Source organism: Scylla paramamosain, chromosome 4 (assembly GCF_035594125.1).
Source record: "Scylla paramamosain isolate STU-SP2022 chromosome 4, ASM3559412v1, whole genome shotgun sequence".
In the NCBI taxonomy this organism is placed as follows: domain Eukaryota; kingdom Metazoa; phylum Arthropoda; class Malacostraca; order Decapoda; family Portunidae; genus Scylla; species Scylla paramamosain.
In genome coordinates, this window is record NC_087154.1 from 12,943,102 (window position 1) to 12,958,244 (window position 15,143).

The 15,143-nt window shown below is 41.2% G+C and overlaps 1 protein-coding gene across 3 annotated transcripts in view; it reads right to left on the bottom strand.

Annotated features, from left to right (window-relative positions):
- LOC135099748 (inactive hydroxysteroid dehydrogenase-like protein 1) overlaps window positions 1-15,143 on the bottom strand; it is a 145,431-nt gene that overhangs the window by 27,671 nt on the left and 102,617 nt on the right. For 2 of the 3 annotated variants that reach the window (XM_064002254.1, XM_064002253.1), the window contains exons 5-6: window positions 14,059-14,279; window positions 3,011-3,196 (exon numbers count right to left, since the gene is read on the bottom strand). In XM_064002254.1, the coding sequence (XP_063858324.1) occupies window positions 3,011-3,196; window positions 14,059-14,279 (407 nt within the window). The remainder of the gene's footprint in view (window positions 1-3,010; window positions 3,197-14,058; window positions 14,280-15,143) is intronic. The other variant, XM_064002255.1, reaches the window with a different exon arrangement.

Sequence of the window (15,143 nt, forward strand, 5' to 3'; positions counted from 1 at the left end):
AGTGGTATCACAGGATGAGGGAATACAGGAATACAAGTAAAGAGACAAGAAATAAAAAAAACTGCTGGAAGAGCTGGATGTTAGAAAAGCTATGGGACCAGATCAAGTAAAATGATGGATATTAAAAGAATGCAGAGAACAAATGGAGGAACCCATATGGGATGTAATCAGCAGCTCATTGAAAGAAGGAAAAGTACCAAGGAAAAGATGTAACATAGTCCCAATATACAAATGGGGAAATAAAATGGAACCATTAAATTATAGACCAGTGTCACTAACAAGCATTACAAGCAAGCTTTGTGAAATAATAATTAAAGATAAATGGGTGCAATATTTAGAAGATGAAAAGATATTTATAGAATAGCAATTTGGATTCAGGAAAGGGAGATGCTGTGTCACAAATCTACTGAGTTTTTATATGAGAGTAATAGGGACGGATGGGTTGATGCGGTATACCTGGATATCAAAAAAGCCTTTGATAAAGTTCCCTACAAAAGTCTTATGTGGAAGTTAGAGAAGTTAAAGAATTAAGGAAGACTAAAGGGAGCAACACTGAGATGGATGGATGATGAAGGGAGAGAAATGAGAACAGTAATCATACGAGTAGACACTAATTCAAGTTGGTGCGAAGTGACAAGTGGGGTAGCTCTAGGATCTGTGTTGGCACCTATTATGTTTCAAATATATGTAAATGATATGACAGAGGATCTACATAGTTATACAAACCCTTTTTGCTGATGATACAAAATTTTTTTTTTTTTAATGTAGAAAGGACACTGGCCAAGGGCAACAAAAATCCAATAAAAAAAATGCCAACTGAAATGCCAGTCCCATAAAAGGGTTAAAGCAGTGGTCAAAAATTGATGAATAAGTGTCTTGAAACCTCCCTCTTGAAGGAATTCAAGTCATAGGAAGGTGGAAATACAGAAGCAGGCAGGGAGTTCCACAGTTTACCAGAGAAAGGGATGAATGATTGAGAGTACTGGTTAACTCTTGCATTAGAGAGGTGGACAAAATAGGGGTGAGAGAAAGAAGAAAGTCTTGTGCAGCGAGGCTGTGGGAGGAGGGGAGGCATGCAGTTAGCAAGATCAGAAGAGCAGTTAGCATGAAAATAGTGGTAGAAGACAGCTAGAGATGCAACACTGGGGCAGTGAGAGAGAGTCTGAAGACAGTCAGTTAGAGGAGAGAAGTTGATGAGACGAAAAGCTTTTGATTCCGCCCTGTCTAGAAGAGCAGTATGAGTGGAACCCCCCCCCAGACATGTGAAGCATACTCCATACATGGACAGATAAGGCCCTTGTACAGAATTAGCAGCTGGGGGGGGGGGTGAGAAAAACTAGTGGAGACATCTCAGAACGCCTAACTTCATAGAAGCTGTTTTAGCTAGAGATGAGATGTGAAGTTTCCAGTTCAGATTATAAGTAAAGGACAGACCAAGGATGTTCAGTGTAGAAGAGGGGGACAGTTGAGTGTCATTGAAGAAGAGGGGATAGTTGTCTGGAAGGTTGTGTTGAGTTGATAAATGGAGGAATTGAGTTTTTAAGGCATTGAACAATACCAAGTTTGCCCTGCCCCAATCAGAAATTTTAGAAAGATCAGAAGTCAAGCGTTCTGTGGCTTCCCTGCATGATATGTTTACCTCCTGAAGGGTTGGACGTTTATGAAAAGACGTGGAAAAGTGCAGGGTGGTATCATCAGCGTAGGAGTGGATAGGACAAGAAGTTTAATGAAAATTATTGATATGAAAAGTGAGATAGGGTTTCTGAAAATGAGACTAAGGAAAGTGGAAAGTGATGTAGAACAGCAGAAAAAAGAGATGGAAGTAGTGTTACAAGTGGTAAAAACACTTTAGGACAAACTAGAGAAGAACCTTGGATAGATAGTGAAATGTTCAAACTGGAAACTAAACAGGAGGAAATGAGAGTCAGAGAACAGCACATTATTAAGAAAAATGAGAATTCAGAAAAGAGGAAGTGATGAAAGAAAATAAAAATTTGAAAGCAGAACTAGCGAAGGGTGGGAAAAGGGTAAGGGACAGAGTTGCGGGTGAAATAAAAGGCTGGAAAATCGAAAATGATAAAGCAAATGTTAACTTTAAGGAAAGAATTGAAAAGCAACTGAAAGAAAAAAATGAAAATGTAGAAGAGGAAGTGGTGAAGGAATTGAAAAAAAATGAAGATCTGGTAGGAGATGCAGCAGATAAGAAGAAAAGTGTTATGGTCTATGGAATAAAGGAGAAAAAAATAACATACAAACAGAAAAGATAGAAAGAAGAAACAAAAACAATGAAGGATTTGTTGAAGAAACTAAGTGATGACACTAAATTTGAGGAAAAATTGGAAGAAGTTGTTATCTGGAAGGCAAAATAAGACTAAAATCAAAACAAGCAGCAGAAGAGATACTAGAAAGAACATCCAAACTAAGATAAGTAAAGATTGCAAAGATATATGCATTAAGAAAAACAGAAATGAAGAACAAAAAAACTGAAATGTATAAAGAAGCTAAAGAGAAAAATGAATCATGAACAGAAAAGAGAAGACTAATTTTTTTGGAGAGTTTTGAGAGATAGAATGAAGAAATGGTACATAAAGGAAAAGGAATAAAATAAAATAAAACAGAGAAAATAGTAATAATCAAGGAATGAATGTGATGTATACCAACATAGACAGACTGTTACACAGAACACTGGAAATACAAGACTATTTAAAAGAAAAGAATACAAAGATGGTGTGCTTAATGGAAACAAAGCTAAAAGAAGAAAATCTGATTGTCATTAACAACAACTGCAATATGTGGAGGAGAGACAGGATTGGTAAAGGAGGTGGAGGTGTGATGATAATGACAAGAAATGTGGTGAAAACAAAAATAGTGAAATATGAGGAAGGAAAAGCAGAAATAATGAGTGTTAATTTGGATAGAAATGGAGAAATACTGAAGATAATAACAATCTATGTACCACCAAAACAAATTCTTGGAGCAATGAAAATTATGAGAAAATAATAGAAGATACCATCCGGGAGCCGCCGTGGTACAGTGGAACCGCGCACGCTTTGGGGGCCAAGTGGTCATCAGGTGCACGGGTTCGAATCCTGGCTACGGTCCGAGGGTAGGAAGGGCATCCACTCGGGGTAACGGTTCCCAAAAATGCCAAATCCAAAAGTCCTTCATCAGGAGGCACCGTCTCAGCCCTAACAGACTAGGGAAAACTAGACGTAAAAAAAAAAAAAAAAAAAAAAAAAAAAAAAAAAAAAATAGAAGATACCATCCAGTGTTTGAGTAATTAATCAAAAGTAATAAAAGAATGCTATTGGTTGGTGTCTTCAACTGCAAATAAATAAACTGGGAAATGTTCAAGGCAGGAGGGAGTGAGGCTGCATGAGGAGAAAAATTTCTGAAGCTGACTATGGAAAACACAATGATGCAATGGGTGACTGAAAATACAAGATATAGGGGAGATGATGAACTAACAAGACTTGACCTAATATTAACAAAAGAAATTAACCTAACTAAAGAATTAAGATATGTGTTCCCAATGGAAAAAAAGTGACCATGTAATTATAGAAACTGAGACTGGTAATGATGTCAGTAAAGAGAATGAATCATACAAAGAAAACAGGAAAAACTATGGGAAAGTGAATATAGATGATCTTAAGAGATTCTATGAAGAAATATGACATAGTAAAGTGCTCAATATCATCTGGAAGAGTGCCTAAGGAATGAAAAGAGCAAATGATGTGCAAGATAAGTATGAAACTATATGAGACAGGAGTAAATAAATATGTCTCACTATACAAACTTGAAAAAAAAAAAAAAAAGGAAAACAGGAGTGGTTCAATGCAAGATGTGCAAGAGTAACAAAAAAAAGGAGGCATGGATAAAAAATGAAATCAAAACCAAAAAAAATAAAGAAGACTTTAACATGGCAAGAAATTAATGTGAAAACAAGGAGAGAGGAAGAGAAAGGATATGAAAAAGATATAGTTGAAAAGTGCAAGGATGAACCAAAACTGTTCTACAGATTCATAAATGGAAAAATTAAACTAAAAGAAAAACCAGAAAAGTTGAAGAATGAGAATGAGATGTATGAAGGCCAAAAAGACATGAGTGAATTACTAAACAAAAAGTTTTAGCAAATTTTCAAAGAAGAATCAGAATTTAAAGAACCACAAGATGAGAAGATAAATAAAGCAAATGTGGGAAATTACAGTAATCAAAGAAGTTTATAAAATGATGGAGGAACTGGAAGAGAGCAAAGCAGCAGGACCAGATGGAGTGTCAGGTTACATTTTAAAAGAGTGCAGGAAACAGTTAACTGAACTAGTATATGACATAGTAAAGTGCTCAATATCATCTGGAAGAGTGCCTAAGGAATGAAACAGAGCAGACATGGTACCAATTTATAAAAGTGGAAAGAAAGAAGAACCATTAAACTATAGACCAGTATCAATGACCAGCATAGCATGTAAGATCTGTGAAAAAGTGATAAAAGTGGACAAAATTTCTAGAAAAACATGATATAATATCAGAAAAACATTATAGTTTTAGACAAAAATTATTTTTCAAGTATGAAAAATATTTTTGCACACTTACCTGTTTCATATGACTTAGGAATAGAGTCCTGGGACTCATCCCTGATCGCAGAAATTAAAGACCCTCTTAAAAACCCTCCATAGTACGTACGAAGAAAACGGGTTGTGTATCCCCCCTCCCTCCACCCACCCACCGTGTGCTGGTGTAGCTCCAGTCCTTTTCTGCTCAGGAAAAACATGCAGAGGGGAGGAGGGTGGGTTTGAATCATATGAAACAGGTAAGTGTGCGAAAATATTTTTTATACTTGAAAATAATTTGTTGCACAACCTGTTTCATATGACTTAGGAAGATTCCCACATTTACTGGTGGAGGGTGCATGTTCTAAAAGAAACCACTAAGCATAGAAACCTAACCAGAGTTCAAGAACCTGGATGTGTTCTAGTAGAGACCAGATGAGCCCCCCAATACTTACAGCGTGTCCTGGGGTGCCCGGAAATAGGAGGTGTGTGGCAAGGCTATGTATGTAAGTGTGCTCTCATCACCTCATAACTCTGGTTAAGTATGGTTAAGTGCAGATGGCATACGTGTCCCTTCCAGTTGCTCCTTAGTTGACAATGTCACCTGCTGCAACTATTGGGCCAAGAGAAAACGTGTCGTTGTCTGTTTGCTCAACATCCTAAAGGTAGTTTTTGGCAAACACTGAAGGGGTTTTCCATGAGACTGCATTTAGTATAGCCGTCACGGATTTGTTACGCCATAGGTTGAGAGAAATGGCAACACCTTGAGTGTCGTGTGCCCTCACTCTGAAGTCCTCATGCAAGGAGTGATGAGCCTCTAGAACAGTTTCCCTTAGGAGGTAAGATAAGGCATTCCTTGAAAGTGGTTTGGATCTGTCTGAGGGGGAGACAAAGAGGTTCTTAGGTCTGGGTGTTACCTCTTTCATTTTCTCTGATAAGATGCGTAAAGCTCTGACTGGGCATAACACTCGCTCTTCATCATCAGTGACCGCCAGGCTCTTAATCCGGAACTCTCTAGGGAAGGGGTTTGAGATCGTTTCCGTCTTTGCTACGAATTCTGGCAAGTAAGAGAGTAGCAGGTCATCACCCTGCCAAATTATCCTATGGGATAAGGCCTGTAATTCGCCAACTCTCTTGGCAGTCACTAATGAAACAAGGAAAAGAGCCTTCTTGATGAGGTTCCTAAACGATGTGGTCCTCAGGGGTTTGAAAGGTGTCAACGAAAGAGCCTTCAGAACCACATCCTGATTCCAAGATGGTGGACTGACGATCCTTTTGGGGACCTGGATCTCGAATGACCTTATAAGATTCTTCAGAACTAGGTCATCTAACAGGTTTAAGCCTTTCAAAGAGAAAACACTACTGAGCATGGCTTTAAAGACCTTAATGGCTGAGAGAGAGACAAGTGGCAAGACTCGTGTAAGTAAAGGAGGAAATCTGCCAACTTCTGGCTGGAAGGACGCAATACTGAGTGGCTTGTATTACAACACCATTGCCTGAATTTGTTCCATTTATGTTAGTAGTTCACAATAGTGGAATTTTGTCTAGATTTCGCCACTGTCTTTGCCACCCTCCTGCAATAGCCGTGAAATCAGAGAAGTCGCTCGATAGTCTCCACAATACTAGTTGAAACACGTGAAGATTGTGGTGGAACCTGTGGAAGTGGGACTGATGGAGGTCTTTCCTGAAGGGAAGCCTCCTTGGAGTGTCGATGGATAACTCCACCAGGTCTGTGAACCACTCTCTTTGAGGCCAGAAGGGGGCTATCAGAACTAGTTTGACCCCCTTCGAACTGAGAAGTTTGTTGATCATCTTCCTGATGACATGGAAGGGGGGAAAGACATAAAGTTCCTTGTGGTCCCAGGGAAAGAGAAATGCATCTGTGGCCACCACCAATGGGTCGTGAAAAGGTGAAACAAAATTGGGGAGCCTGTAGTTCAGACGTGTGGTGAACAGATCCACTAGTGGGTGACCCCAAAGTTTCCACAGGCTGTTGCACACCTACTGATACAGTGCCCACTCTGTGGAGATAGTCTGATTCTTTCTGCTGAGACAGTCCGCCATTACGTTGCTCTCTCCCCTTACAAATTGAGTAAGGATGGTCACATCCTTGTCCTCTGCCCAATGTAGTATTCATTTGGCTTTGTGGTTGAGCTTGTCAGACCTTGTGCCTCCTGCTTTCTTGATGTATGACACAGCTGTGGTGTTGTCCGAAAAAGTGGCTATCATCCGTCCTTGCAGATTTTCTTCGAAAGCTTTAAGTCCCAATCTTATTGCTCTTAGTTCTAGAAGTGTGATATGTTCTCTTTGTTCCTGTAGCGACCAACTGCTGCTCACCTCCACTTCCAGAATGGATGCTCCCCAACCTTCTATTGATGTGTCTGTGTATAGGAACAACTCCAGGTTCTCTATCTCCAGTGAGTGGCCTCGGAATAAGTTCATAGTGTCTGACCACCACTGGAGGTCCTCCAGAACTCCCTGGGACGTTGGTACTGGATGAGAACTGTTTGCCACCCTCCTGTCCCAGTGGTTGGACAACTGGAACTGGAGGCTTCTCATCCTGCGACAACCTCCTGGGACTAATTGAGCTAGTGACAAAAGACGGCTGAGCAGAACTAGCCATTCCTGTGCTGTTGGGCAGGACCAGCTCATGAAGTTCTCTATGGTCTCCAACAATCTGGAAACTCTGTCTTGTGATGGGAAATCCCTCAAAATCGTTTAATGGATTTTCATTCCCAAAAAGGTTGTAACCTGCTTTTGTTCTAGATCTGACTTGTTCCAATTGATGGTTATGTTAAAAGTCTTGCACAAACTCAGGAGCTTTTCCCTTGACCTCCTTGCCTCCTGACTGGAGGCCACCAGTAGAAGCCAGTCATCTAGGTAACGGATCAATTGTATCCCTTGCTGGTGTAAAGCCACTGAAACTAGACCCATCACTCTTGTAAAGAGTGAACTGAAATGTTTGATCCCCCAGAAAAAATGAAGAAATTTCCTGCTTTCCTGATGGACAGGAATCTGAAGACAGGCGTCTTGAAGATCGACAGACAACATCCAGTCCCCTCTTTGCACTGCCGACATCACTGATGTACTTGTCTCCATTCAAAACTGTGGATGGGCCGATTTAGAACCGAAAGATCTATTACCGGACGAAACCTGCCCGTAGCTTTGGACACCACAAAGATGCGGCTGTAGAACCCCGGGCCAGAGGGCACCGACTCCACCACTCCATTTCTCAAGAGAGACTGTATCTCCTCCTTTAGGGCTCTTCCTCTCACTGAGTTGGGAGAGTAACTCCTAAGGTGTAATGGGAAATCTGAAAGTGGTGGATGACTGGTGAAAGGGATGTGATAGCCTTCTCTGAGTACTTCCACTACCCATGGTTTGGCTCCTTTCTCCTGCCATACTTCCCAACTTTGTGAGAGACATGCCGCTACCTGTGAGGTCAAGGGGAGAGGCTCCTATTTGCGAATAGGACTTGCTCAGGCCTGCCGTATTCTACCTCCCCCTTTGCATGTTGTTAGGTGAGGCAGGACAGCTTGGTTTCTTGAAGTTAGAGACCTGCCGTTGTGGTTGTCAATAACTTGAGGTGGATGATTTATTCGCTGGGTGACTACTCAAAGGGAACTCAGCTTGTTGGTGTCTCTTCTTTAGCACAGCTGCAGCGGCCTCTTGAAAGGATTTAGTGGCCTTCACATCTGAGTGCTTTCTTGCTTGAGCCACCTTATCTTCCTCAAAGAGGAATGGGGAGTCTACTGATGACTGAAGTAGAATCTGTTTGTCTGAGACAGAGAAGGATGAGGGTAGGGTTTTCAAAACCACTTGCCTCCTGAACATCATTAAGTTAGAGAGCACCATTGTGGTCTCCCATGTAGCATTCTGCATTGCCTGCTGTTGTTCAGGACAACCTCTCCTAATTCAGCCAGTCACAAGAAAGCCCTGAATATCCAGAATTGGAAATTCTGAATTTCCCGTATCCCCTGCACAGCTTCCTCTAAGTGGAGGATGTCGGTGCCAGACAGGGATGGACAAAGATCGGAGGCATTCCTGGGAAGAAAGTGAGCTAAGGACGGGTTCACCACAGAACCCTTTCCCCTCTGTGCATCATCGCTGACTTTGTACCACTTCCTCTTTGCTCTTTGCGTATAAGGAAGTGTGGCCAAGCTCCCACTACGTAAACGATCCAAGACCCACCTATCTACGAATCTGACTGAATTCGTTAGTGGTCGCAACCAGCGAAAAGGTGTAAAAGAATCCTTTCCCTTCCATTGTACAAAATCTTCTTGACCTGGTCCTAGAGATCGCTCGTGAAAATCCTCCTGAACACCTTTGGACTCTTCGAATTGGCTGTTAACAAAGTTTGTCAATTTTAGGAAGTCTGAAGATTTGGCCTCTGTATGCTGTTCCTCCTCCCCCGGCAATGATTCACACGAATCTTCATAGGTGTTCTGCAGAGGGATGCCAAGTTCTTGTGGAGCATAAAACTTGTCTTCCAAGGAACTCGCTGGAGGGTTCAGGGGATGTGGTTTGTTAGTCTTCATCTGGTGCGAAGCTACTGAACCATGGGCATCAGCCCCACCCCTCTCCAAAGCTGTGGAGTACTTGTCGGCCAAAGTGTGTCTTCTTACAGCAGGGTAGTGTTGAGGTGCATGGGTAACAGGGACCGTGGGGGCAACCTCAGTAACACTTTTTGACCCCTTGCTACGAGATAAACGGTAGGGGAGAGGCGCATGGGTGACAGGGACCGTGGGAGCAACCTCAGTTGCCCGCTCATTATGAGATAAACGGTCATGTCGTGAACGTTTAACTCGTCCTCCCAGGTCCTTAGGCTCCCTTCTGGACCTCTTCCTGGGAAAGCAGGCTTGATCCTGTGTCAGAGGGCCCCTGTTTGCATGAATAGTCAGTATGTGGGGGGGAACTGATGCATCCTGTGGGATGCCTTCGTGCTGGTTTCCTGCTCCTTGTACCCCTAAGCTAACTACACTAAATGAGGGATTCCTGGGAGCACCCACTGTCAACTGTCCCTCACTGGCCAATCCGACTTGTCTCATATCAATGAGCTGAACATCGTCAGTGGGGGATGGGACAAAGAACGTGACCTCAGTTGACAGTGGGGGGGCTGTTGAAACCAAAAGGTAGTTAGGAAGCTCCCTAACCACTGTCTCCTTAACGACCTCCTTAACTACGTCCTTCAGACTCTTGTGTTTGTCAGTGTTAGACACGCCCAGGAAGTTAGCAAACTGAGACATTACACGTAGCACATTAGATAACTATGTCTGCAAAAACGGCCGATGGATGTGACTCTACCTGTGAGGCTGAAGGGCCAGGGTCCACACTGGAATGGGCCAAGAGAACAGAGCCCTCCAGTAGTTCAGTCATTTGCACCAAACCCTCAGGTTCTGATTTCCCGAGGGAGGATGATGACGAGTGACGTAAGGAAGTACATTTCTTACTATAAGACTTACGTTTCCCTTCTAGGATGTGTTGGTGCTTGTAGGCTTTAAGCAAGGTGTCTTCCTTCCAATCCTTACACTCATCATAAAAAATCATAAATCAAGTTTTTAATTATAATTTTTTCCAACATTGCAACCTTCAGTTCTAACTTTCTATCTTTTTAAGAAATTTAAGTTTATTTCCACAAAAAGAAGATCCTTATGCACATATCTGTTCACAATCTTCTTCCTAACTAATATCAGTTCCACATAGAAAGATCTATTGATGGTCTTCTAGCTTTCTTTACTGAATCTTGGTCATTCTATTGAAAGGATTTTGGTGAAACCTTTGCTGTTGCATTAGATGTATCAAAAGCCTTTGATGGAGTCTGGTATAAATGTTTAATCTTTATGCTTTGCTCATACAGTTTTTATCCATCTCTCTGCATCGTTATCTCAAGTTTCCTTTCCAGCCATTTTATTACTGTGGTGACAGATGGCCACTATTCTTCTGACTGTATTCTAATATGTTCCATAGGACTCTGTCTTATCATCCATACTCTTTCTTATTCATAAATCACTTTTGCAACTGAACCTTTTCCCTAATCCACTCTTGTGCTAATAATTCTCCCTTGCATTTATCTGTCACTTGCTAGACATCAAACTTAACAGAAATTATATAATATAATTCATGTAAATAATTTGTATCTTTCTATAATTTCTGAATATGGCAGGAAAATCTTGTGTTGTTCAGTGTCTCCATCCATCTGTACAACACAACTTTAGTCAATTATCTCTTCCTCATAACACTCAATTATCCTTCTCCCTAACACTGAAAATGTTTAGAACTATAAATCTTAACTAGAAAATTCATGTCTCATTTCTTGCTAAAACTGATTCCATGAAGTTTTGTGTCATCTCTGTTAATTTTTCTTTTTCTCAGAGATGGTAATTTTCCACACAGGCCTCATCTATTTTCTGCATACAGTTAAAAAAAATATGGTGGAGCTCTTTTCACAGCCTTACTAAGCAGGATGGAGTTAAGTCTTTCATTTAATCAACTCCTCTCCTCTGACTGACTGTCTTCAGTATTCCACACTCCACTACAGTGTTACATTTATTGTTATTAGTTCTATATTTAATAATCTTCTGAACCTGCTAATTGCACAACTCTCTTCATCACACTTTGCATGAGACTTTCTACTTACTCTAATGGATTTTTTTTTCACATCCGGTTTTTCCTAGTTCATCGGGGCTAGGATGGTGCCTCCTAACAAAAGACTTTGGGTTTGGCATTTGGGAACCATTACCCAGAGATGATGCCCTTCCTACCCTTTGACTATGGTCTGGATTAGAACCTGAGTGCCTGAGGATCCTTTTTTTTTTTTTTATATAGGAGGGCCACTGGCCAAGGACAACAACAACAACAACAACAAAAATAAATAAATAAAAATAAATAAATAAATAGATTAAAAAAAACAAAAAAAACACTGAGATGCCAGTCCCAGAAAAGGGTCCAAAGTGGTAGTCAAAAATTGAAGGATAAGTGTCTTGAAACCTCCCTCTTGAAAGAATTCAAGTAATAGGAAGATGGAAATACAGTAAAATCCATCTTATCCGGCATCAACAGGACCGCCAACATGCCGGATACTTGAATAGAAGTGAAATTATGTCCACAATCACCACCCTACACTCACGCATCTTACCATAACAAAGATCAGCTGATCTTAATCAGCAGCTGATCTGATCAGCTGCTTAAGTGTAAGCACAACACGCTTCCTCTTTTCTACAACTTTAGGCATGATGAAGGCGTCAGGCGATAAACAGTGCACACGCGGGACTGAGTCACTGAGTAAACACAGTGCAGTGGGCTGTGGATGGCGCAAAGCAGTGCGCTCTGGTGGCCAATGGACAAAGTATGCCTCGCACGGGAATTTTAATCGATTTTATGAGTACACATTGATTTTTTATTGATTTTAAGGCTCGGGGAAAAATGTGCCGGATACTTGAAGATGCTGGATACTCGAATGCCAGATAAGAGGGATTTTACTGTACAGAAGCAGGCAGGAAGTTCCAGAGTTTACCAGAGAAAGGGATGAATGATTGAGAATACTGGTTAACTCTTGCATTAGAGAGGTGGACAGAATAAGGATGAGAGAAAGAAGAAAGCCTTGTGCAGCAAGGCTGCAGGAGAAGGGAATGCATGCAGTTAGCAAGATCAGAAGAGCAGTTAGCATGAAAATAGCGGCAGAAGATAGCAACATTGTGGTGATGAGAGAGAGGCTGAAGACAGTCAGTTAGAGGAGAGGAGTTGAGACGAAAAGCTTTTTTATTCCACCTTGTCTAGAAGAGTGGTATGAGTGGAACCTCTCCCAGACATGTGAAGCATGCTCCATACAAGGATGGATAAGTACCTTTTGTGAGCCACCTCTCTATCATGTATAGCATGAGAACAGGCTGTGTTAAAACAAGGTATGGAAGATTTAGGTCAAGAAAAAGAGTGAGGAATGTACGCCTCCATGCAGACACCATCACCTCTGTTATGCACTCGGCACATGGAGACGAGTCTTTGACATGGAAGCAGTAGTCATTCCAAGGAAAATCACCAAAATGCCTCCTCAAATCCCCCAACTACCAGAAACAAAATGCCAGAGGCACCTCAGCTTCGGGGGATCCTGAGGAAGGATTGGAGTGATAGAACAAGATACAGATATGAGATTGTGATCAGAGAAGCCCAATGGAGAAGAAAGGATGACAGCATAAGCAGAAGGATTAGAGGTTAGGAAAAGGTCAAGAATGTTGGGCGTATCTCCAAGACAGTCAGGAATATGAGTAGGCTGTTGCATCAATTGCTCTAGGTCGTGGAGGATAGCAAGATGGTCAGTGATGGGAGAGGAAAGCCAAAGCTGGTGGTGAACATTGAAGTCTATAAGAATGGATATTTCTGCAAAAGGGAAGAGAGTCAGAATGTGCTCCACTTTGGAAGTTAAGTAGTCAAAGAATTTCTTATAGTCTGAGGAGTTAGGTGAGAGGTATACAGCACTGATAAATTTAGTTTGAGAGTGACTCTGTAGTCATAGCCAGATGGTGGAAAACTCGGAAGATTCAAGAGCGTGGGCAAGAGCAGGTTAAGTTGTTGCGCACATAAACAAAACATCCAGCTTTGGATTGAAAATGAGGATAGAGAAAGTAGGAGGGAACAGAAAAGGGGCTACTGTCAGTTGCCTCAGACACATGTTTCAGTGAGGAAAAGATGATGAAGTCTAGAAGAGGAGAGGTGGTGTTCTACAGATTGAAAATTAGATCTAAGACTGCAAATGCTGCAGAAGTTAATGAAGAAAAAGTTGAGGTGTCAAGACACTTAGGGTCATTATCAGAAGAGCAGTCTGACCTGGGGACATTTGTGGTCCCCTCCCCAGATTGGGACTCCAAGGCTGGTGTAGGAGTTGCCATAATAATTTTGAATTTTTGAGTGAAAAGTGTGTGTGTAATTAGGTGCTTATAGTTTTGTGTGGAGGAAGAGAGTTGTCTTTAGACGGCAGGCTGTGACTGCCCCCTTGCATTGTGAGACACAAAGGGAAACGTGAGGTCACAGCTGGGTTTGATGATAAGTTCACAGCAGCTTTAGACGTCACTGGGAGTAATTATTGTTTCAGCAGGTGCCTATCACCTTCTCTTTTGACCCATAAAATGTGCACGGCCCTCCCTGTACCATAGCAGCTGCAGCAATGGTACTCTCATACATATGCCATCTATTTTACTAATACAGGAATTAACCAGTACCTTAACTCTTTGATCCCTTTCACAGATAAGCTTCAGAATTTTTTTTGGTTAAACTCTTTTCTTATGACTTGAACTGCTTCAAGAGAAAAGTACTAAAATATCTAAGGAACTAAATCAGCTACTGTTCTGGATACGCAAGTTAGCAAAGTTTTTTTCCTATTCATTGTGTCCTTGGCCAACCTCTTTCATGTATAAAAAAATTATGTAGATGGCATTTACTATACCTCTTTAACATGATTCTACATTGTGTACATATTAGAAACTTCTTCCCTACATAATATGCAATTCTTTCCATTTACCTTTGCTGCTGTGTAGACATGAAACCTTGACAGACTTAAAGTTGCTGTGGGGGAGCATACATTAACCACAGCACCTTTGTGTTGTCCCATCATTGCTGGCAGCACCAGGCCTGTGATGGCTGGCACATAGGCGACTCCCACACCCAATGGTCGCCACAGGTCTGGCTGTGCTGTCCCACAGATTATGGCTGTGTCAGAGTTCATTCCTGTTATATTATTGACTGTGGAAAGAAAAAGATGAAATGTAAGCAAAATCTTATTGATGACTGCCAGAACACCATCTTCTTATTACAGTAAAGTTTATTGCATTGTAAGATAGAATCACACAAGCAAACACATTCAATGACTTACAAAAAAATGAATCATTAAGGATTAAAAAAAAAAAACATGAAACAACATTTCTACTGTTGCTCTGCATCTTGCACCTGCTTTAGAGGTTAAATGATTTGACTTATTTACTATGTATATGGACTTGAGTGCAGATACACTCACACTCAATTTTCTTATCCAGTTAATTTAATCCAAAAGCAATGAATGGTTGCCACAAGTGCACAAACAAACATTCTGTAACTGAATGCTGGTGAGACTAGAAGAGGAACTGGAAAAGAGAGGATGTGCAGCACAGTGTCACTGCCACCATTACCATTCCCCAGCTCAGGGCAAATTACTTTAAGTCTGTGTTTATATCAGTCTACCCCACTATGAGTGTTTTGTGGTATCAAAGGCCTCCATAAGTGATGGAATAGAGCTATAGAGGGAATGATTACCCAGATAAACATCACAGGAGAAGAAAAAAGAAACCAAATGCATTGCAGATTAGGCAGCAGCAAATGAAATTAGCATCACAGTAACCACTCACAGGTACACATCATCATTCACCCACATCCATACTGGCCAGCACTTTACAGTTTATCTCTTGCAGATAAAGCTCACAAGTTCATTTTACTTTGCATGTGGTTTCAATGGTCTTTGGTGAAATATTGAGTACAGGCTTGGCTACCATATATGTACATATATATTAGTACATAATCAAAACACCCACAGATTGAAATACACAGAAACCCATATGAGATTTTCACAGTCAG